The sequence below is a fragment of the Cyphomyrmex costatus genome, unplaced genomic scaffold (genome assembly GCF_001594065.2).
Source record: "Cyphomyrmex costatus isolate MS0001 unplaced genomic scaffold, Ccosl1.0 scaffold26, whole genome shotgun sequence".
Classification (NCBI taxonomy): domain Eukaryota; kingdom Metazoa; phylum Arthropoda; class Insecta; order Hymenoptera; family Formicidae; genus Cyphomyrmex; species Cyphomyrmex costatus.
Window position 1 is genome coordinate 76710 of NW_017276692.1, and position 24816 is coordinate 101525.

Genomic DNA, 24816 nt, shown 5'->3' on the forward strand with positions numbered 1-24816 from the left:
ATGTCTTTTTAATATCTATGATACAAATAAATTGAAGTTACGATAAATTCAAAAGCACTTTGCATTTCTTACTTGCAAACGGTCACTTTGAAGCGTGAACAATGTAATTTGTATTGGAACTTGCAAAAAGGCACTCATCCCACAGACCACTTTTATCACAAGAACCGTATTATCATAATTCTTGTTTAATGTATATATTAATGATATTATCATTATGATGCAATTTAAGCAGCATAACAGTCGAAATATTTTGTCACGAATTTTTTTAAATTTTGTAGCCCTCATCGGAAGTGGCCAACAACATGCAAACGTCAGATCGACTTTTAAGAAGGCAATAATCTTTTCTAGCGTCAATGTTTCTGTCATAATAATAATAATAATAATCTTGTAGAGAGTATTAGAGATAGAAAATAACGCACTTTATTACGATTCGTACTCGACTAAAGTGTTATAAATAACCCTTCTCAAGAAAATTCGAGGGGAAGAAACTTGCGCGATATTAAACACTTAAATTACACCTACGGTACATTCATTTATATTTTAAAGCAAAATGTACTTTTCTCCGGCAAAGCGATGTGAGAGGAACTATAATGTGGCAGAAATTATGTGAGAGGAAAGAAAATAATAATGTACAAGAGGGACGTATACATTGCTATTTGTTAAACGTAGGTCAGTATGATTATTTTTTCTGAATTATTATACTGATTAAAATATTGAAATAATTATATAACGTGTATAACGTATAATTGTATGTGTTATATAAGTGACATAGAAAATTTAGAAGCAATGCGCGTAAGACTAATAATGTAAATCTTGGTAATTATACAGATTAGGAGACACTGCGCCGATGATCTTGACCGTAACATATGTTGTCAAAGTCATAACCCCGAGTGGCCTTCAAAAGGTTTAAGTTGGCGATCACTGTTTATTAAAAAGTTATGAACAAAGAACTTTCAAAATATGAGTATTTCAGTAACTGTTTTTTAAAAAATTACGAGTAAGAAAAATTTAATATAATTTGCACTGACTTAAGACAATCTCGAAATAAGAATGATTAATGAATATTAACTGAAATGTTAACATCGATGTTGAAGGAATGATTCGATGATAGTATTTTTCATAGATATTTTGTTTGGTTGAAAAGCGAAACATGTAGTTTACGCTTTAGTTACAAGTTACAATTGTACTGTATGAACAGTACTGTGGAGTTTGCGTAAAACATCTCGTATTTATATACGTACCGTTGGTAAAAGTCTTTCTCATATGCTTTCTGTTTACTCGAAAATATGCTCCATTTCACTAAAAGGTAAGAAAATAAGTATGAACAACTTATAAAGTTTTTAACTAATTATATACATTATTATATGAAATTTTAGCGAGATTTTTGAATTTATTGTGTCATACTATGCCATGTGAGATTTGGTTATAATCGGTGTAACAAAAATCAAATACTCAAATTCAATTTGATTTTTTAGCTGATAATACGTAGTTTATACCTGTGCGCTATGAATAAATGAATAAAGTCGATAATATTGAATTACATATATAGGTTTCCAAAGATAATGTAATTTTTGTAAAGATACAATTTCCACATGAAGACACAATTGTATAAACAGAAGTGATAAAAAAAGTTATTTGTAGAATAGTATATAGTATTGATTAATAATATTAAAAAACAAATATATATATATATGTATATTTTACATATTAACGTTAACATTCTTCTAGAATTGAAAATAGATTGAGAATGTTTTATCAAAAGTCGGTCTAATATCGCTATAGATATGCATTTCTTACTTGCAATCGGTCATATTGCAGTGCGCATAGTGTTATCTCCAGAGGGATTTGTATGTGAAGGCACTCAGCAAACGTCATAGTTTTGTTATCTTTCGTAAGATGTAGCATTATAAAGAGAAGGGTACGTATTGCAGGTATACTTATTATAATATTGTTACATTTATATGTTACAAAACAAAGAGCATAAAGGCCATTACAGGTACAAAAATTTTAATAGTAATCGTAAGGTCGTAAACAAATTGGCCAATCACAATCGAGCGTTTTAAAATGTAAGATTGTAGTTTTGATTGTGATTGGTCGGTTTGCTTGAGACCTCACGATTACGACTAAAATTTTTATACGTATAATGGCCTTACCATTTTGAAGAGCATTATCTATATTTAGTAGCATTCTTTGACAGTGGCACGATAAGAAGTTTTCTTCCTTATTTAATTCACAATATTCTGATCTGGATTTAGAGTTACAACAGAAGTAAGAACTGATGTATTTTTAAGTTTATAAGTGTAATTGTAAGTTAATAAATTAATTTTTTAATTTTGTATTTAATTGTTTCTTTTTGTATAATGGAACAAAATGATAAGAAAAGACTAAAAGGTAAGAAAATAAGTATGAACAACTTATAAAGTTTTTAACTAATTATATACATTATTATATGAAATTTTAGCGAGATTTTTGAATTTATTGTGTCATACTATGCCATGTGAGATTTGGTTATAATCGGTGTAACAATAAAATAAATATTAATTTTTAGCTATTTAATATAGTTGCTTGCGTATGTTCCAATTTTATCAGTAGCACATGTTTTTGCATCTCAAACATTTTGCATGGTTACTCGTAGCGTCGTAAAATAGGAAAATATAGTCGATAAATACTGGAACACATTCATATTTTTATGTACTTATTGAACTATTTTAGTTAAAATATTAGTTTAAACCGAATTATATATGTAAATTTCTTATTTATGATTTTAAATTAACAAAATACATGTAATATTTGCCATGTATTTAATTATACATATATGATATTCATTTAGACAACTTATCTCTAAAAAGTCAACTAAATAATATAATTTTTCTATGTAATATATATTATATTTATTTGTATCATACAATGAAGTGCTTTTATACATTATCATTTTCTATTCATTATATAATAATAATGAATATACTTTACTAGTGATTGCTATGCGTGTTTAATGTGACAGCATATTAAAAATTAATTTCTTACCGATGCATAGTATTTTAAAGATAATGCAGGCATAATACATGGTACTGAAATAATTATCGGTTTTTGAGCCCTTAACATAACTATCAGTATATCCTTCCTTAGATCGACTGGTTGTTGGTACCATTCTGTATCAAAGACTGCTTGTCCGATCTCATCACTCTAGAAACAATATTGGATAGTAATGTTGATTTATTGTAATTAATTAATGAAAATGTAGCAATTCTTTCTGTGATAATAAACTTACTATTTGAATCAAATGTTCTGCTGGCCACGTATACATAAACACTACTGATAATCCACTGAACATTATACCAACGCATTGGATTTTCATTGACAATGGTTGATCCTATTTATAATACACTATGAATTATTTGACGCATTATTATTATTATTTAATAATCCGTGTATCTTGTTGAGAATATTAATAAATTTTTAAAATAATTTTTGTATATATTTAGGTAAAAGAAAAATTAAACATATAAATAAATAAAATATTCGATCTATAACGTAATTTTCGGCCCCTTTATTCAATCGACTATAGCACTTATTCAAATTTGAATCTTTTTTTCGCCATATACGTTTTGAAAGTCATCTTCAATCAAGCGTTAAATAAGATATGATAAAAAAGTGTCAGTCCTACAAATCTAAGTTCAAAAAATAGTAGTGAAAACTATGTCGTTCGAAAAGCAGCATTTCAAGCACTGTCGTACAGTACAAATAGTGGTTCTAAAGATTTCATAATGGCAATTTTAATTTTTCTCATCATAGAATTCATTGACTTAAAACAACCACCTTTTTTCGAAAGCGGAATCTGACAATTGTCTGAAAGATGGTAAAAATGTGTGGAAAGTGAAGGGATCAAGTTAATTTTTGATTAGGTTAATATTCGTTTTTTTTTATAATTTAACATCGAAACTTGGAAAAAAGGCCGAGAATTAAGTATAGATCTAATATATGTATCTATTATATATATATATATATAAATAATACTCTCATATTAGAAAATATTCCTCATTTTTTAAAAATTCTATACAAATATGTTTTTTAATTAAAAAATGGTTTATATATATCTATATAGATATTAACTAAATTCATAAGTCTATTATTAGAAAAAGCAGTAACTCAGTACTCACGGTTAATAAAATGAGGCCTACTATTATTAACGCGATAGTACTGAAGCTCACAGTTGATAATGCTATAGGACGAATTAAAATTGTCACTTCTTCCGCATACCTGAAATAAAAATATAAAAATAATAACGCTAATAATTGTTAATATTATTTTCTTTTGATAAACATGTAACAAAATATTTATTCAAATGATATAGAAAAGCTTATGTGATATAAGTATTATATATAAAGAATTGCTTTACCACAAAAGTTGTACGACTATTATGATTTTTATACTTTTGATTATTATATAATAAATTATATTAAAATCTGAAAATATTAAATCTGGAAATAATTCTTTTTTGCCTCGGTAGTCTAATTGGCTAGGATACTTGCGTGTAAAGCAAGATGTCCGGATTTGACTCCCAGCCGAAGTAATATTTTTCGCAATAAGAATTATGTATTTCCAGATTTAATATTTTCAGATTTTAATATAGTTTAACATCGATATAAGATGCCAAAAAGAGCATCAATTAATTTATTAAATTGTTAATCAATTTAATTCGTACCGCGGTAGTTGATTAAAGTTGCGTTTTAAGACCGACAATCGTTCGGCGCGCAGTTTGGGGGGACTACATACATATATTAGTATATAAATTTACGCGAAATTATATATAAACATTTAAAAAGATCCAAGCTAGACTGTTATAGGCTTTGTATTCGTATTAGTTATGTTCGTACATTGACGGTCTTTAGATTTGAATATAATAAATTATAATAAAATAACGTTATTTTATTATAATTTATTTCTATTTGTAAATGTACAAATAGAAATTAAAATAGAGTCCCGAGAAGAATCCTATAATATTTCCCTGATTTAGTTGTCGGGACCCGATATACGTATTACGAGGGTTGCTATTTATGTATCCAGAATAATAAACAAATCATTTAAAACAGTTTTATTGTTTTTCAAAATATTCTCCGCGATGATCAATACATTTTTGCATACGTTTGAATCAATTTTCATTGGAATGTCATACTTTATACGTCTTTAAGGGTATAAAAATAGACATAATCCTATATTTTCATTATTTCAGAAATTTTTTTTTATTTTCTTTTTTTGAGCTTATTTTCATTCATCTTTTGCCCCAACTCATGAAATTGGACAACTTTGGCCACCTAAGGGAATCCTGCCTTTTAACCCTTTTGATATCCCCTTAATAAATACTATTATTCTTATTTTTTCTGGTTTATCTACCTTAAAGATTTTTTTTAATAAAATAATCCTGCCTTAAATAAAAACAGTGACTTACTTTAATAGATTTTGATGTTCTTGTATACATTTCTTTAAGTCAGAAATGTTTGTAATTCTTTGTAGTTTTTCGATAAGTATTTCAAGCCTTGCTGACGTAAACCATATTAAGAGCGCCATAAAAATATTCATACATAGTTGGGCAGCACCTTGCACGCAAGCTATAATCTGCTGTATGAAGATAATAGATCTTAGAGGTTGATGATAAATATTGAACGGATATTCCGCGTTTGTTGGAAACGGTTGATCTAGCGTAATAGGTCCAGATATAATGAAAATGGCACTTAGATAAATCCAAAACATAGAACCACCATAGAAATAGACGCATTTATCGATATACCGTTGAAAGATTGCTTCTTCGCGAGGTTTAAGTAACTCACAGAAATTTTCCATTTCGAAAGTAACCAACTGGAATCGATTATGTATATAAATATATAAATTTTTACAAAGAGGAAGTGCATACAATGATAAATTTTGTTTCTTTTTTTTTTACATAAAAACTGAATGTACTCATTATAATTACTTGTAAACGACAAGAATTAATTCTACAGCACATAATATTGCAAACGACTTGTAAAGCGGGACACAGAACACTTATCGATTTTGCAATAACGACAGGATCATTAAAATGATTATGCATCGCATTTATCAAACCTACAGCCACGCTAGAAAGTACAATTACGCAAAAATATTGATATATTCCTGCACAGATAACTTTCAATTTAATTGTATCTTTTGGTAGAGGCCAACACCAAGTTGGGAACAAACTTAGTTTTACGATAGCGATGACTTTCTTTAACGTCAACTTTGACCACATGATTAGAATGTTAATTGCACATATTCTCGTATTGTAATATATATAATAAATATCTATCTTAAAATGTTTCAACGATAAGAAGATATATAATAAAGAAAATTTTATATGTAGCACATATGGTTATGTCTGCTCTCATTGCTTCTGTTTCACGTAAAATATACCTCTACTATAAAATTGTGATAAAATGAACAATAGAGATGCGTATGTGTATGTGCAGTGTGAAAAGTATGGTTTGTAGATTTATATTTTCTACTAATATCTATTTTTAACACAAATTACAAAAGTAGCATACGTAGGGGTATTATAAATTTACGATATAATTTGGAATTTTCTCTCTTTGTAATGTTTTCCTTGAAATCATTACCAGAGCTTTTAGAAAAGAACATTTTCCGTAATATGCCTAGGATATGATGATACAAGATTATGAAATGCGCCAGTAATTGAGGAACCGCGTTCTGCAGTAATTACTTTATAAATTATTCAACACATGTACGATGAATTTCCTGCCGCAACCTTAGTTTCATTGAAATGCTTCGAAAATAAAAACCTTTATTAAAGTACGAGTATTTACTTATTAGCAAGTTTTACCTAATATTATATTTTTATAAATACGCATATTCTGTTATATTAAAATATTAATATTTACTATATATATATATAATATTCTATTTATGCGTTTATAATTTATATGTATAAAGTATAGATATTAAATAATGTAATGAAGAACAAGAAGTGACATTAATTCTATCAATTGTAAATATTTTTTTATTAATAATTTTATTAAAATTTTTAACTTTGTATTACAGATACAGATGCAGACATAATAGAGCGGAATTTTGTTGATCTGGAGACATGCAGTAGTGTCTAAGTCAAGCGCAGCGATACTGTCATTCATTTTTCGCGATGATGTTTATATTTTTGAATAGCACATATTAAATATTTGAAGATTGTGCTTTGGCTGTCAAGGAGCAATTATGATTATATGATATAATGTAGCTGTAAGCACGTCACTGCAAAGAGATATTGTTTCCCGTCGTAAATTTGCACATAATTTTAAAGTATAAACTGACGGAATAGTTGCGCTTTAACCTATAATTTAAAATATTTATAGCTTTAGTTTATTAATTTTTTTCATATTTTATAAAAGTTTAATACATACAGTAGGTTACATTTGCAGCCCGTCTCCCTTAGTAAGCATTGCTCGAAATGTTGTCAAATAGGAAAATGTAGTTGATAAATACTGTTACATGTAAATATATAAATTATTATTTTAAGTATTAGTGTATATATATAATATATAATAATATATATATAATGTATAATAATGATTGATGTAAATTATTACAAATTCATACGAACATTTTATTGATCAAATAATGTTTTAATACTTTTAATTTATTATTATTTATTTTAAGCTTATGTATAGAAAGTGTACGATAGGTACTTTTGAGAAACTATTATGTTTAACAAAGACATAACAAAGAAAAGTGTCAATTAAAAGATGTCAATTTTCGTGTCCAATGTAAAATATACGAATCATGAAAAATTATTGTTTGGTTTTTATGAATAATAGGAAATAATAACGATTTGTCCGAAAAGAAATGGGAATAGAATTACGTAAAACCGTAAATATGTATTTTAAGTGACACCTCACCGATTTTAATGTCCTTCAGATATATTCTACGGGAGTGATTTCCTACAAGAATTAAGTGGAGGACGGCATTGGTTTAGGAGATACAATAAATTAAAGCTGGTAAAAACCTTTACATTAGGGGACACCACTTCGACCTTAACCTTGACATGTTATAGAAATGAAGGTACTGATCAACTTTTCCTTATAAATTAATCAGGGATCTGTGAAGCTAGCACGACATCTAATAATTAGACATCAATAATTGATAGTGTCGAAAATAATAATTAGAAAACCATTATTCTGGCTAGAATTGTGCATGTAAAGATTGCTGACTATTTCATATTTCAGAACGAAAATCAACATATCTTTAATACTTTGTTTATAAATTATTATGTCCAAGATTATTGAACTTTAATCCTCCTGTGAATATTTAAATTTAAGATATGACTTACAGAGGCATAATAATTAAGTGAAAGAGTCGGTAGCATACATGGTACTGTTAGAGTTACTGGATGTTGACATCTCGACACAGTATATAACAAATTCTTCTGTAAAGATACGTCTTTACTATACCATAACGATTCATATCCAGCATGGCCAATGTCATTGCTCTGAAATATTAAAATAACGAAAACATTATAAGGAAAATTTTTACCCAGAGTAAAGACACAGTCATTAATATGATGTATAATATATATTTTCTACAAAATACAAGTGTGATTCAAAGATCATATTAAAAGAAATTGTGCACATGTATGTATTTATTCTAAATTTATGCATACTTTATATTTATATACTTTTAATTTATTGCAATTTTGATTGATGTATTATTTTTGTTATAAACTGTTTTTATGCTTTTTCTTATGTTTTATTTTGCTCTTATCCTTACCGTGCGTAATAAATAATCAGCTGGCCATGCGCAAATAAAAACTTCTATGAGTGCAGATGCAGCAACGGCAGAAAATTGAGTTTTTATAGTTAATGGTTGTTGCTGTGTAAAATAATATTTTAATATAAATATTGCAATATTAAATTATTATTTGTGACGGAAAGAAAAAAATTGGTCGTTGTCTACATTTCTAAATTACTAAACTTTTAATTTTTTTAAGTAAATTAATGCCTAGATCGTATCTGTTTATATATGTACAATACTAGTTACATAAATATTAGACATATTTGTATAATTAAAAATTCACATGCTACTACTCTATTTAATTAAGATATTGTCACAAACAAATGTATTTAATATTATGTAACAAGTATATGCAATGTAACGACGAAACAGACTCACGCTTAAAAAAGTAAGACCGCTGAATACCACTGCTATGGTACTGAATCCTATCGTTGACAATGCTATATATCGAACTGTCGTAGTAACATCTTTTGCATATCTGTAATTAGCTATTAATTGGTACTCGTTTTTAATAATTTTTGTTGTTATATACATCATATATTATGAAATTATTATAATTATGTGTTAGTTAATAAAAAATAATATAAATACATAAGTTTAAAGATGTTTTTGTCGTATAATATCAGCTGAAATTAGCTAAAAAGACTGATATTTTTAAATGAAAATACTCTTATCAATTAAATTTGTAATATTAATCCAATTTCAGAGTTTACTGTGTTTTTAAACTAACAGATAATAGACTCTTAGTTTGAACTGGACATTGTGAAATTTATACAAAAAATGTTATTAGATATCAAAACTCGCTTTGATCGAATATAGTTTTCTTTATTTATTTGTGTTGAATACACAAGTATATAATTATTTTTAAAGAAGATGTTATGTGGTAATGTATTACATAATTTGCATATTACCGTAATAATCGTTGATGTAGCTGTATACAGATTATGAATTCTGAGGTGCTTGTAATTTTCTGAAATTTCTGGGACAGAATGTCGAATCTTGCTGCTATGAACCAAAGCAGAAGAGCAACGAAAATGTTGCTACATACTTGCACACGACTTTGATATACAACTATTATATGATGCAAATAAATAATAGTTCTTAGTGGTTGTTTGTTCACATCGAATGGATACTCAACTTCGATTGGAAAAGGTTGATTCAACACTAATGGTCCGAACCACATTATTATAGCTGTCATGGTTATCAAACACATTGTCGTACCGTAAAATAATTTGCACTTGTTGATATATCGTTGAAATATATTCCTTTCTTCTGATTTTGCTTGCTGAATATAATTTTCCATTTCGTATATTATGATCTACATAAATATATTATGTAATCTCTCATTAGTGACGGAATCAGCAAAGGAAGTCTTTATTTGTACACTAGCTAAATTTATTTGTCAAAATATTTGAATATATTTTTGATTGTAACTTTTTATGCTTCTGGCAAATTAAACTTTGCACAAATATAAGTATAATAGTTTAATTTTAATTGCTTTGTATATAACACATAGTATAAAATATTAGTATCAAATGTATATATTACTGTTTGTACATTTTTTCACGGATTACTGAAAGATTTTAGGAAGGTTATTTACAAATACATTTTTTTAAAAGTAAGATTATTAAAACAAGTTAACTTTGATAAAGTTTATAGTATATAGTTAAAGTTAAAGAAAAGTTTATAAATAATTGAAATGAAAATGATAATGGAATCAATTGAATGAACGTTTTAATGAGAAGTTATTTGTATTTTATAAAATTTGAAAAACCATAAAATCACTTTTTTAATAAATTCAAAATAGTTGCAATTCTAAATACTTTGAGATACAGATAAAACGAAAAAACCTACCGTACTATTTCACAATTCACATTTTATTATTTAAACCCATTTTTTAGTTGTTTCTTGTACTAGAGACTTTTAATGTCATAAAATATATTTTGGTACGAACAATAATAGTAGATCAGAAGATCTGAAAAAATGGCCAAGAGTTATTTTTATGAGATAATGATTTAATGTCAATTATTGTCAATTCGTGACGATGGCTAATTTTATATTTATTATTATGACATGTATGTTGATTTATTTTACATTTGTGCAAAGTTTAGAAATTTTTTTTTATTTTTCAGAACTCAAATAAAATAAATTTTAAAAAGTCGTGTGGATATACATAATACGCAATAACATATATAAATCACACATATATTCACACAATTAATATTAAATTGTTTTTTAAATGTCAATTATATTAAAATTTTTATCATGAAAAATCGAAATAATTAAAACAAATTTTATTAAAAAAATTTTTTCCAATTTTTTTAGAAACTGTCATGACTACCATACAGTTGCAGAAAAATTTGTCTATGAACTGTATCGCACAAATTTAAATCTTTGCATTACTTATTTAAATTTCATTTTTCTAGATTTATGTTATGTTTTTAATATCTATGATCTATGATATAAATAAATTAAAATTATGACAAATTTAAAAGCCCATTACATTTCTTACTTGCAAACGATCACTTTGAAGAGTGAACAATATAATTTGTACTGGAACTTGCATAAAAGCGCTCAACTCACAGCCCACTTTCATCACAAGAATCACATTATTATACTTTTTATTTAATGTATATATTAATGATATTGACATTATAATTCCATTTAAGCAACATAACAGCCGAAATATTTTGTCACGAATTTTTTGAAATTTTGTAGCCTCCATCGGAAGTGGCCAACAACATGCAAACGTCAGATCTACTTTTAAGAAGCCAATAATCTTTTCTAGCGTCAATGTTTCTGTCATAATAATAATAATCTCATAGAGTATTAGAGATAGAAAATAACGCACTTTATTACGATTCGTACTCGACTAAAGTGTATAAATAATATTCTTCAAGAATTTTTTCGAGGAAAGAAAAATCGCGCGATATTGAACACTTAAATTATTAAAATAACGTTTTTCAAGAATTCGAGGAAAGAAAATCACGCGATACTAAACACTTAAATTACACCTACGTTGCATTCATTTATATTTTAAAGCAAAATGTACTTTTCTTCAAAGCGATGTGTGCGGAACTATAATACGGCAAAAATTATGAGAGAGGAAAAGAAATAATAAAATACAGGAGGAAAGTATACATTGATTTTTTCGTTAAACGTAGGTCAGTATGTTTTGAAGTATTATTGTATTTTTTGAAGTATTATTGATTAACATAGCAATAACCTTGTATAAGGTGTTATATGATAAGTAAAATAGAAAATTTTTAAGTAAATAAACTTAAAGCTAATAATGTAAATCTTATTATTAGTCTTAAAATATTTTGTTATGTCGTATTTAAAAGAATATTTGTGTACAATACAAAAAATATTTTCTGTTATGAACGATCTTTATTATATATCTACAATACATAAAATAAAAATTCTTATAATTTTTAATAATATAATAAAAAATTAACAATAATATTTGTGTAGTTGATATTGTATTAGAGAAGAGAAATTTACGTTCGCAACAGATAAGAATATAATACATATGTGAATAAATGAAAATAGAAAAATATGTAACAATTTGTAAAAAATATCTAATATATTTTTATATTATATTTATGATAATTTTATAATCATATATACTTATTAAATAGTACCTTGCGATATTCTATAAAAATGTATACAATTAATGTAATTTAATGAAAAACATGACACAATTTTATTTTACGTGAAGAATAAAGAATTATATGTTATGTACAAGATAACTTTAGCATGAAATACAGAAAATATATAATGTGAGGTGTTAAATCTTTTTTTAAAAATATATAAAATAAAAATAATTATTTTATTATTAAAGATGATTGTTAATTTTGATAAATATTAAAATGTATTTTCAGATAAATAATTTTAAAATTACAATTAGTTATAAAAAAACGTATAGATATACAATGTTTTAAGACTGGTGGTTTCTGTGGAAAAAAATTTTATTTAAAAAACAAATATAACAGTTTTATTTTTTATGAAAATACATATAATATAAAAGAAGCGTTTAGCGATTATACGCTTTAAATATTTCTAAAGATTTTTGCTTATACAAAGATTCGACCCTATACAAACGAGGTCTCCACTTGCCCTCCCCCTCCTATCTAAGGACACACGACTTTCCATTCGAAATGACTTCCATCCCTCCTCCCCTTTTGCTACGAGGGATATGACTTTCCATGCGCAACGAGGTTCATCACACATTCTCTTCTGTCTAGGGGTAGATCTAGTTTTGCGTGGAAAGTTGTGCGTTTCATAGCATGAAGGGAGGTGGGGTGAAAGTCACTTTGCGTGGAAAGTTGTACGTTCCTAGGAAGAAGTTGAGTGTGTTTACGCACTTTTTTTCTCATCTTTGCGAATGTTTTACTCCGATAATATAAAAGATTAAGAAACTTTACATCAACATTTCAATAAAAAATAAAACTGTCTTATTTGTTTTTTAAATAGAATTTTTTTCCCACAAAAGTTACAAACAACTCTCTTCTTAAAACATGGTATACATATCTCTTTATAACTAGTTTTATTCTTATTTAAAAAAAATCGCGATTTTTGAGGAAGCACCACTTTTGAATATTTACCCATTTTATCAATTTTATATTTCTATAATTTTATATAATATACATCTACATACGTGATACCATAGGTGTTGATGACCGTACGAAATTGTTGTGATGGGATTTCTAAATGTACCGTGATAATCCATATAAAAAGAAGACAATACACAGGAAAACGATGGAAAAGCACTGCGACAAAATGATGCAAAAAGATAATAGTTTTCACTGGTTTGTGTTCCACGTCGAAAGGATATTTTACATTTGATCGGCTGTTATCATTAGCACAGTCATTGTTTTACATGTACCGAGAAAAACTGCTGCTGTAAAGTCTGCATAAAGCATCGTGTATCTATCTACCGTTGGTAAAACTTTTTTTCATATACTTTCTGCTTACTTGAAATTATGATCCATTTCCGAAATTAAATACTGAAGTTTAATTCGATCTTTTAGCTGGTAATACGTAATTTATACCTGTGCTATGAATAAATAAAATCGATAATTGAATTACATATACGTATAGATTTCCAAAGTAGATAATGTAATTTTTGTAAAGATACTATTTTTACAAAGAGAGATACAATCGGATAAACAGAAGTGATAAAAAAAAGTTATTTGTGTATAATACATAAAGTTAATCAGTAATATTAAAAAGCAAATATTTAACTTATTAACATATCTTGAATATTTTTCTAGAATTGAATAAAATAGATTGAGAATGTTTTATCAAAAATCGGTTCGATATTGCTCTAGATATGCGTTTCTTACTTGTAATCAGTCATATTGCAGTGTACATAGTGTTATCTCCAAGGGGATTTGTATATAGAGGCAAGCACTACAGCTTTGTTGTCTTTGGTAGGATGCAGTATTACAATAAAAGATGTATAATACAGATATACTTAATATTTCTGTATTCATACACAACAAAGAGCATAAGATTTTGAAGCGTATTATTTAAATTTACGAATGTTCTTTGACAGTGACTATGATAAAATTGAAAATAAATTAAATGAATTTAGGAAAATTGTCGAAGAATTTCTAAATTGCAAAATGAACAATAGAAAAAGATTAATAATAACTGCGACAATTACACATTCACAAATATTAAAAAATTGTTATTAGAACTATAAAATAAAAAAAAATTTTAATTAATTTTTTCATTAGATTTGAGGAGAAATTTAAAACACATGTATATAGCAAGTAATAAAGAGAGAAAAATATGAAAAATGTGTATATAGGAAATAGTACATGGTTATTATTATTTAAGATGTATGTAAGATGTATATAAATTGATTTAAAATAATGTGATTTGCGCAAATAATAAATGATTTACTATTATCTTGAATTATATTACATAATTTGCTGACTCAGAATTGTTATGTATTACGTGTACACTAAAATTTATAGTTTCTTTATATTCCAAATTTTTTATTAAATATCTTTTCTTATGCAAACATTAATAGTTTGGGACAATTATTTAAATTACATATGATCTCTTTTAATCTGTATTTAGTAGTATGTGCAGGGTTGTAAAATAGGACAGTATGATTGAACAGTACTGGAACATGAAAATATATATTAAAGAGTTAAATTCTTCATTATTTTATAAAAATACATTTTCGATCATTGAAGTGTACATGCAAATGTAACGTAACGATAACTAACAATAAATAATGTAAATAATGTAATATATATATAGCGATTTTTAATTAATTTAAATCTCTATCTTACCGATGTTAAGTAATTAAAAGATATGGATGGTGTAATACATGGTACTCCGATCGTCACCACTTTTTGACTTCTCATCATGATAATTTGCAGAAGTTTCCGTATTTTACTTGATTGATTATACCAATCTATATCAAAAGCAGCCTGAGACATATTGTTGCTCTTGGAAAAATAATAAATTAATTGGAAAAATAGTAATATTAATTATTGATATTAGATATCATGGTGTGTGTTTCCATGTTTTTTTTTATAATAAGTAACTTACTAAGAAAATCAAATGTTCTGCTGGCCAAACAAACATACACATTTCTGCTAAACAAGCTAGAATCATGAAGGTATATTTGAATTTCAATATCAGAGATTGATTCTGTTTAAAAAAATCATACGTGAATATTATTTCCACTGATTTTTTAATACTAAAATTTTTTAATTTATGTTATTAAATAAAAATTAACTAAGAAATGTTTAACATAAATAAGCAAAGAAGATCATATTCGATCAAAACGTATCTTAGCGAATAATATGTTATTTTTATGTGAATCTTACAATTCCACTTTGATCAATTAACTGTTTTCGATCTTAAAACATGGTCCTAAACTGAAGTCATATTATAGTACGTAATATCACAAAATAAATTGATACGAAATTTAAAAATATTGATGTAACCACTTTAAAATTTTAAAGAATTTATTGCAAAAAATATCACACCAACTTGGATTTAACTTGGATCCTATCATTTAAATATCTCTATATTTCGCGATAGGCGTCTAATGGGAACGGCGAAGAACATTATTCAAAGAAAGATTTCTTCGATACAAAGAAATGTTTCTTTCTTGTACGATTAAAGAAAACTGTTTCTTTGATTTGAACGTAATTTCTTTAATTTAAACATCATTTTTTAAATCAAATATTTAATTCTTTATTCTTTATAATATTTTAAAATGCGCATTGGCATTATTCTTATTAAAATAATTTGCCAACTTAATTGATGATATTGTGTTATGATCTAGTTTTTTTAAAAATTGTGTTTTAAAATTAATAAATAATCGGTTTGTTTAAACTGAGAATTGTAAGATTTATGTAAAAATATTATATTTTTAGTCACCAAAATTCGCAAATAGCACTTTGACCGAACACACCATTTTTTTGTTTTTAAATTTAGAGAGAGAAGAAGAGAATTGAAAGAATTTCTCTCCTCTTTAATAGAAATAAATATAAAATATATTTATTTATATTAAAGAGGAGAGAAGAAGAGATTTATTATTGTTGACACATCACTCAATAAATCCCAGGCCTGACATAATAGATGGCGCACTAATAACAAATCCATATGATTTTTAGAAAGTACTAAACCTTCAAACATACCATACGTGTCAAAATTTTAGCTTAATCGGACCTTTACTTTATACTTTATATAAGTAGCACACAAATCTGCTTAACCGTATTTATTTAATTTAAAAGGTCCGATTTATATATATAAAACACGGACTTCTTTAAAACATTCTCCCTTACATAAACTTTTAATTAAGGTTTTAAATATACTATGAAAAGAAATTTTAATTTTTAAATTATTATATGTACTTACGATAAAAAACGAAACGCCAAGTATTATTAAATTGACCGTGCTACAACATATACATGTTAATGCATAATAACGAGCAACAAGAATAACTTCCTCTGTGTATCTAAATCGGTACATTTTAGTTCTTAATATTTATATCATTCATATTTGTTTAATCAGATTACGAGCTTATAAGAGCAAGGATGTTACTTTGTATTTAAGTTATTACTCACTCAAGTATTTTTTGATGTTTTTTAATACATTTGGTCAATTTATTGACATCTGTAAAAGTCTTCAGCTCTTCGATTATTATTTCAAATTTTGCTGATGCAAACCAAAGTACAGCAGCTACAAAAGTATTTAAGCATAATTGTCCCGATACTATGAATGCGACTATAGTTTGATGTGCGTAGATAATTGTTTTTAAAGGCTGATGATATACATCGAACGGATATTCGACTATTAATGGAAATGGTTGATGTAGCAGGGCAGGTACTATTCCGGTGACTGCTATCGTAATAAAATAGAAAATGAGCACAGACACACCATAGAATGCGGCACATTTATCAATGTACCGTTGAATCACAATTTCTTCATGTGGATTCATTGAGTCGCAAAAATATTCCATTTCAAAAGCAATATTCTGTAAATAATTACATATTCATGCGCACGCACGCACGCATGCTATGCACTTGCGCGCATGCGTATACACACACACACACACACACACACACAAAGTGTTAAAAAAAAAATCGGAACTGCTGAATATCTCAGAAAATATCTGGAGACACGGTAGTGTCTCGGCGCTAAGCCAAGCGTGCGACACTGCCGTGCCTCCTTTACGCGAAACTGAGAATTTTTCGGGGTCGAGATGATAGATCTCATTGTCATGTAACGGCTGAACCGATCAAGTTAAGTTTTACAGGAAAGTGTTTCAGACAAAAGTTCTAAGGTTGAAAAAGATCTATGATCTAGATAACATTTATCATGATCAATACCATTGGAGATTATATAACACTTATTTTTATTTTAACGTCAAAATGAATTTTCGATGCAAAAATTAAAATGAGAGTTACAACCTTCAATGGCCTTGATCATGACAAATATTATCCAGATCATGATTCTGAATAACATTCAAGAAGTTTTAATCGTCTATTGGACACCTTGCGGGTCTATGAAGCTCTCTCAAATGCGAATTTTGATAAAATTAACATCGCATTCGATTGTCCACCAAAAATATGTTTGTCTACCCTTAAAAAATATTATAAATAAATAAAAAATTGTAGCACCCTCTCATGTGAATATTCTTCCGAATTATATACAGAATTCGATTGTGTCATCATGCGTACGCGTTTGTCCACCCATAATTTTCTTTTGTCCACCTTTCAAAAAAAAGTTATAAACAAATTAAAGTTAAACATTTCGTCACTGTACACGTAAGTGCGTTTACTTTATTATTAGATACAGGATCCGATTGTCCACCTACCATTTGCGATTTCCTTTATATTGTGCAATTTTATAAAAATTATTTAGAAAACTAAGCAAAGTATAAATGCTCCTTGTATTTAATAATCCTTCGCCTACAAATCGATTGCCTACAGCAGTGTTTGCCTCTACATCCCATTTGCCTACAGATAGATTGCCTACATGTTCTATTGCCTACAGCCCAATTACCTACATTTATTTTGGTAATTATACAGGATTGGTCTCGCACTCGGGCTGTAGACAATAGAACATGTATGCAAACGAACTGTAGGCAAATGGGATGTAGGCAATCGGGATGTAGGTAAAAATACATGTAGGCCAAAATTCATGTAGGCAATTGAGCTGTAGACAATAATACTTATAGTCAATCAATCTATGGGCAATCGATTTGTAGGCAAACGGAGTCCCTTCGACAAAATCTCTTCGACAAAATTTCTTCACAAATGTGGAGAAATGTGGACAAATGTGGACAATATCGAATGCGATGTTAATTTTATCAAAATTTGCATTTGTTAGCTTTACTGATCTGGATAATGCTATACTACCGTCAGTAATACTGTAATTTTCAAGCCACATAAGTCGAAAAGTACTTAATGAAAATAAATTTTATCATAGTGTGTTGGAAAGCTGTTAAGGTAAATTACAAGAATATATAATAAAAAATAGTGTATTCCATTAACAAAAATCTATGTGCTTTGACCTGACTTTGGCAACGCCACCTCAGGTCAAAGTGATAAGACCAGTAAATAGATCTTTTTAAACTCTACAACTTCTGTTTGAAACACTTTCCTGTAAAACTTATATTATCCGAAATATTCAGAGTCCCGACCTTTTCTGGACACTTTGTATATATTTACAATATTTGATTAAATATGTGTACATATACAATAAGTGTGTGTATATGTACTTGGTTATTTTTTTTAAATAAAATTAAAAATTTTTTAAATAAAAATTATTTTATTTATGAATTGCAGTAAGTAATATATTGTAGTAATTATTTTTTTTTATTGAACAGTACTTTATTGGATATATTCGGTTTTTTGCTCATGTTCAAAAAAGTATCACGAGTGTAATAAAATAGACTCATTATTTTATTTAAAATAGTATAACAGCTATTAAAGCATTTAAAAAAGAATGTCTTGAAATTTTTGTTTAAATTTATTAGATCTTTTTAAATAAAACTTTATTTATATGTAATTTGAGATTAATTAAATTTTATTCACTTTTTGTTATGACTGTATCTAAAAAAAATAATTGAGTTGTAAACTCTTAAACCAAATACATATATTGTGTGCGTATAGATATTGCGCAAAATTCTTTAATATAAAATATATCGATATTAAGTACTTGTATGTGATGATAATTGACTTTATGAAAGATAATATTACATATAGCGTGAATAATAGGAGCCTGTTGAACAATTAATTCTATGACAATACTTAAATCGTCAGTATGATTTGTGAAGGTATATATCATAAATGCCTCCAAGAAAATTGCCAGAATGATGCATAAATTGTGATATAGTTTCATACAGGTGATCTTAAATTTTGTTGCGTCGTGTGGCATCGGCCAACTCCACGGTAGCCATAAACTTAACTTCACGCCGGAAATAACTTTTTTAAAACTTAACTTCTTTGACTTTACCGACTTCTGTACCATGATTATACTGCGTATATTACTCACGTATTGTAACGATGAGAACACTGTTTCGAATACTACTAACTCTCTTACAATTTGCTATATGCAATGAAGGGTGTGTGATACATAAATATGAAATGAATGAGAGAGAGAGAGAGGAGGAGGAGTTACTGTAAACGTATTATATGTATACATTTCCGTTTTGTGTAAAAAGGGTACATATTGATAAAATTATAAGGCACGATAAAAGAGAAAAATGCACCTTGCGTGTTCAATACATGGAGATATAATAAGCTGTTTTCGCATTATCAATAATGTGAAGAAGTGTTGCATGTTTAGTAGGGCGTTTCTACTTTATAAGTAGAAACAGCTTATTATATCTGCACCTATTGATTTTAAACGCATGGTGCATTCTCTTTTCTTATTGTGCCTTATAATTTTAGCAAAGTATACCCCTTCTGTGTGAATACAGGAATATACATAATGCATCTATAATAATTCCTCTTCACTTTCTTCGCGTTACATTCGAATGTTTATCGCACACCCTTCGACGATTCGTTGCATATCGAATCGTAAACTTCATAGTAATTTTATCACCCTCTGTGTAAAGAAAATACGTCGAAAGTATCATTATATTGAAATAATAAGTAAGTGGTAAGTTGAAGAGAATAGAAATGTCTATTCATATAATTTCTATGTCACAATTTTTTAAGAGACCGGAAGTTCTTTCCTTAAGATTCTATATTCTTGATATACAAATAAGTACAGTATTAGTAGTATTACAGCAGCGATACAGAAACTTATGGGAATATTTATCGTATGACGGAATATAGAAAACATCGCAGAAAAGATTTTATAATATTTAAAGATTAAAAGTATCAGATGTTGAAGATACAAGATGTAAAAACAAATTTTTATTTCCTATCTTTGATAAATAAAATAGGTATGTTTAGTGAAATGTTTACCTCGCTCTTTTATTTTGAAGTAATTTCTGTATATTATGTGTGTGTTCCAAAATTGACTGCCAGTACTGAAAACCTATAGTGCTCGTGACATAAACTATAGATTTTCAGTACTGGCAGTCAATTTTGGAACACACCCTATGTATACTAGCACAAGTACTATGACGACGTAGGAACATAAGGTTTATATTCTCGAGAGTAAATTTGTCCAACATAATGGTTACTCTTTGAACTAATGAAAAATTTATCCAAAATTGTCAAGTGACTATTTTGAGGTAAAAATTTGATTGTTTCTTCTGGCTGCTTAATTATTCTACTATTATTATGTATAATATAATATATATATATATATATATATATATATATATAATATACTTTATATTTTTCCATCATGCTGAGATTTTTTTGATACGAGATCTGTTCAAAAAGTTCTTAAACTTTGGTTTCATAATTTTGGAGTTTATCTACTTATTCGTCATTTTCTCCTTCAAAATACTCTCCTTTTCGATTGATATACGATATTATCAATCGTGAATCTTTGCTGACAATAAAATAGTAAATATCGAAAATATCATCTCGAAGTGTTGAAATGTCTGGCAGGAGAACTATATGCGATTTTGAAAAACGCGGGCTATTGTTTCTTCTAGAAATAAACGAGGGAGAAGTGTGTGTCAACAGAAAATGTTTCAAAAGAGACAAGGTTGAATAAGTTGTAACTAAAAAAATACAATATATTAAAAAATAAAAACAAAGTAAGAAAATTTGTTGAATAGGACTCTACTGGTATGTATATTATATTTACTATTTACATATTATATATTATACGTATATTAATCTTTGAATACTTTTGAATGCTATAAATATAATATTACTATCAATACGTTTTTACAAGGAAATAGCCTACTTTAATTAATATGTAATATAAGTTTTTAATACATTTCATACTTAAAATGTGATAAAATATTTATAATCTAGTTTTTTATAAACACAAATAATCTAATTAATCTAATTATTACCTTAAGAGAAAAAAGATATTTAAATTTAATCTAGTGACATGCAGTATTTAGTCCGATCCTTATTGTGTATGTATATGTCTTCTCATATAATATTTAAATAAAATATATAATAATAAAATAATTGCACTTACTGTTATAATACTGACTATAGGGGATACAAACTGCAGGAACAAAATTTTTTAAATGAAATCTGATCTAAATAAACATTAAACTTACTTAAACAAAAACATTTTTTTTTGTTATTTATAATAGTTCAAACAAATATTTGTTATTATAAAAATATACTGCTCAATTTATATTCCAAATTCTTTTCCTTCGAACATTATTCGCATTGTAGTGAAGTAAGAAAATATGCTTGAAAGGTACTGAAACATATATTAATTATGAACGCTTCATGTATGTTCATTTCTTTTAGCAAAAGTTACTATATATACATATGTAAATGTGTGTTAATTATAATAGATATATTTGCAAATTGGTAAATATATAGAAAAGGGGAGCCCTCCCCCGATGATCTTGACCTTGACATATGTTGTCAAGGTCATGACCCTGAGTAACCTCCCGCAGATTTTAGGTGGCAGTCGCTGTCCGTTAAAACGTTATTAACAAAAAAAGTTTCAAAATTAACGTATCATTTCTCGAAAATTATACCTACATATTAACTCCCCTTTTTTATATATTTACCGATTATAAAATTGAAATATACAAACGATAATTTTTTAATTATTAATTTTAGTATATGATAATTGTAATACTTAAAATAAGGTGGAGTAAATTACATTTTTACTACATTTTGTTAAATTAGAGACTTTATGTCATAAATGTTTATATAAGTAGGTAATTACGGATGACTGACTAATGTGCACTATAGACGAATTTTAATAATAATTTTTTAAAATCACTATCTCACCGATGCATAATAACGTAAAGACAATGAGGGTAAACCGCATGGTAATACAACCAATATTGGCTTTTGGCTCCTCATTATAACCATTTGTAAATTTTTCCTAAAATATTCAGATTCAGCATACCAATCTATTTCAAAAACCGCTTGTGCTACATTCGTACTCTATTACAAAAAGACATCCATATAATTAATAAGATATGAATTATGTGTAAATATTACGTTATTCATACTTAAAAATAATTTACTTACTATATGAATCAAATGTTCCGCTGGCCAAGCATACATAAAGACTTCTAATAATGCACAAATTGATAATAAGATACATTGAATCTTTAAAGCTGCTGATACTTTCTATTTGAACCATGAAACGTGATTATTATGGAAAATTTTAATAACATATTGTCTAATTTAAAAATTTACTACTTTTATGTTAAAACATGTATGTATATAGACCCCTATAATATGTATTTAAAAAATATATGTATTACACAAATAGTTTTATTGTATATCCTGTTATAAATTTATTATATGATAGGATCGTTATATTTCGTGAGTTTCATTTTTAAGACATTATCATAAAAACTATTTAAGTATAAATGAAAAACGATGTGTGTGAGATATCATATATTTCTAAATTTTTTGATATATTGAAATAAAAATTTGAGTAATAAATACTATATTAATATTATATTAATGCTACATTTACGTTAATTTTAATAACAAGATTGTAACAAATATTAGTGTTCTTAAACATATTTTTATTACTTTCTGTGGTTTAATCGAGATTTTGAAAACCCAGGCAAATTTTCAATTTTAAATTATTTTAAAAAAACTCAAGGTCAATTTGTACACATAAAACAAGTGAAAAACGTTTTGTGTCATGTCATTGTAAAAAGTGCTTTTTTTAAATGTTGAAAAAATGTACCAAATTTTTTTTAGATTTTTAAACCCTAAAATCCTTTTAAAGAACACAATCAGGCACTAGTGGCTTGGATTAGGAAAGCAATGAAAGTAAAAATGTTGGACTACTGAGAGTTAATTGCATAAGTGTGTAGTATGCTTTAATTACATTGAATTATACTTACTGCAATAAAAACAAGTCCAAATATTATTAATGCTATAGTACTGAAAAATACAGTTACAAGTGCAAAAGGTCGAACTGTAAGGGCTACCTCTCCTGCATATCTAAAACCATTTGAAATATTTTGTCTCACAATACAAGGTAATTTCTATTTAAATAGTTAAATAATTTTAATTTTAACAGTTAAATACATGTAACAAAATTTTAATATTTTATTTAAAATTTTAATTTTACACACTTTAACAGGATGTCATACTCGATTAATTTTTGATGCTTTTTGATGCATTTCGCGAAATCATAGATATTTGTAATTGTTCGTAACTCTTCGATCAACAATTTAAATCTCGCTGAAGCCAACCAAAGCAAAAGCGCCATGAAAGCGTTAACACATAAATGCGCAGATATGAACAGACCAATTAAAATCTGATGCATATACGTGATAGCCCTTAGTGGTTGATGAGACGCATCAAATGGAAATTCAGCAGTCGTTGGAAGCGGCTGGTCTAGCATGATAGGCCCCACGAAAAGGCCGAAGAGACTCATGTAGAATAAACTTATGCAAAAACCATAAAAATTGGAATACTTGTCAACATACTCCCGCTGAACAATCGCTTCCTCATGAGGTTTGATCAGTGTGCAAAAATTCTCCATTTCGAAAGTAACGTACTACAATTTATTAAAATATTATATCATTCCGTTTCATAATACGTGAGAAAAAAATTTTATTTCTTAAAAGCAGTATCTATATTAATTACTTGTAATCGTTGATAAATAACTAGGTGACACAGAATATTGCCAATAACGTGACCACAGGGAAATAAAGAAAACGATGATCTCATAAAAACATCAAGATCATTGGTATTCTTCACAAGGGCGTATATTATCGACGATAGTACGCCTGTAGTTAATAATATACAGATATATTGATACAACTTTATGCACAGAATTTTGCTTTTAGGCGCGCCTAATGGTAACGGCCAAAACCATATAACAAATAGACTAAACTTCACGATGGCAATCGCCTTCTTTAGCGTTACTCTCTCTTGCATG

The 24816-nt window shown here is 27.3% G+C and overlaps 2 protein-coding genes across 2 annotated transcripts; both read right to left on the reverse strand.

The window, feature by feature from the left end:
* Positions 1-2608: 2608 nt before the first annotated feature.
* Positions 2609-11404, reverse strand: LOC108774515 (putative odorant receptor 69a). The gene is made up of 9 exons (XM_018540649.1): positions 11321-11404; positions 9720-10126; positions 9187-9286; positions 8348-8506; positions 5447-5853; positions 4158-4257; positions 3269-3370; positions 3025-3183; positions 2609-2668 (listed from the first exon to the last, which is right to left on the reverse strand). The coding sequence occupies exons 1-9, from the start codon at positions 11402-11404 to the stop codon at positions 2609-2611; spliced, it is 1578 nt and encodes a 525-aa protein (XP_018396151.1).
* Positions 11405-15110: 3706 nt separating this feature from the next.
* Positions 15111-24815, reverse strand: LOC108774516 (Odorant receptor 47b). The gene is made up of 8 exons (XM_018540650.1): positions 24522-24815; positions 24023-24432; positions 23771-23870; positions 22689-22847; positions 16911-17320; positions 16702-16801; positions 15382-15483; positions 15111-15278 (listed from the first exon to the last, which is right to left on the reverse strand). Exons 1-8 carry the CDS (start codon positions 24813-24815, stop codon positions 15111-15113), a joined length of 1743 nt encoding a protein of 580 aa, XP_018396152.1.
* Position 24816: the final 1 nt, after the last annotated feature.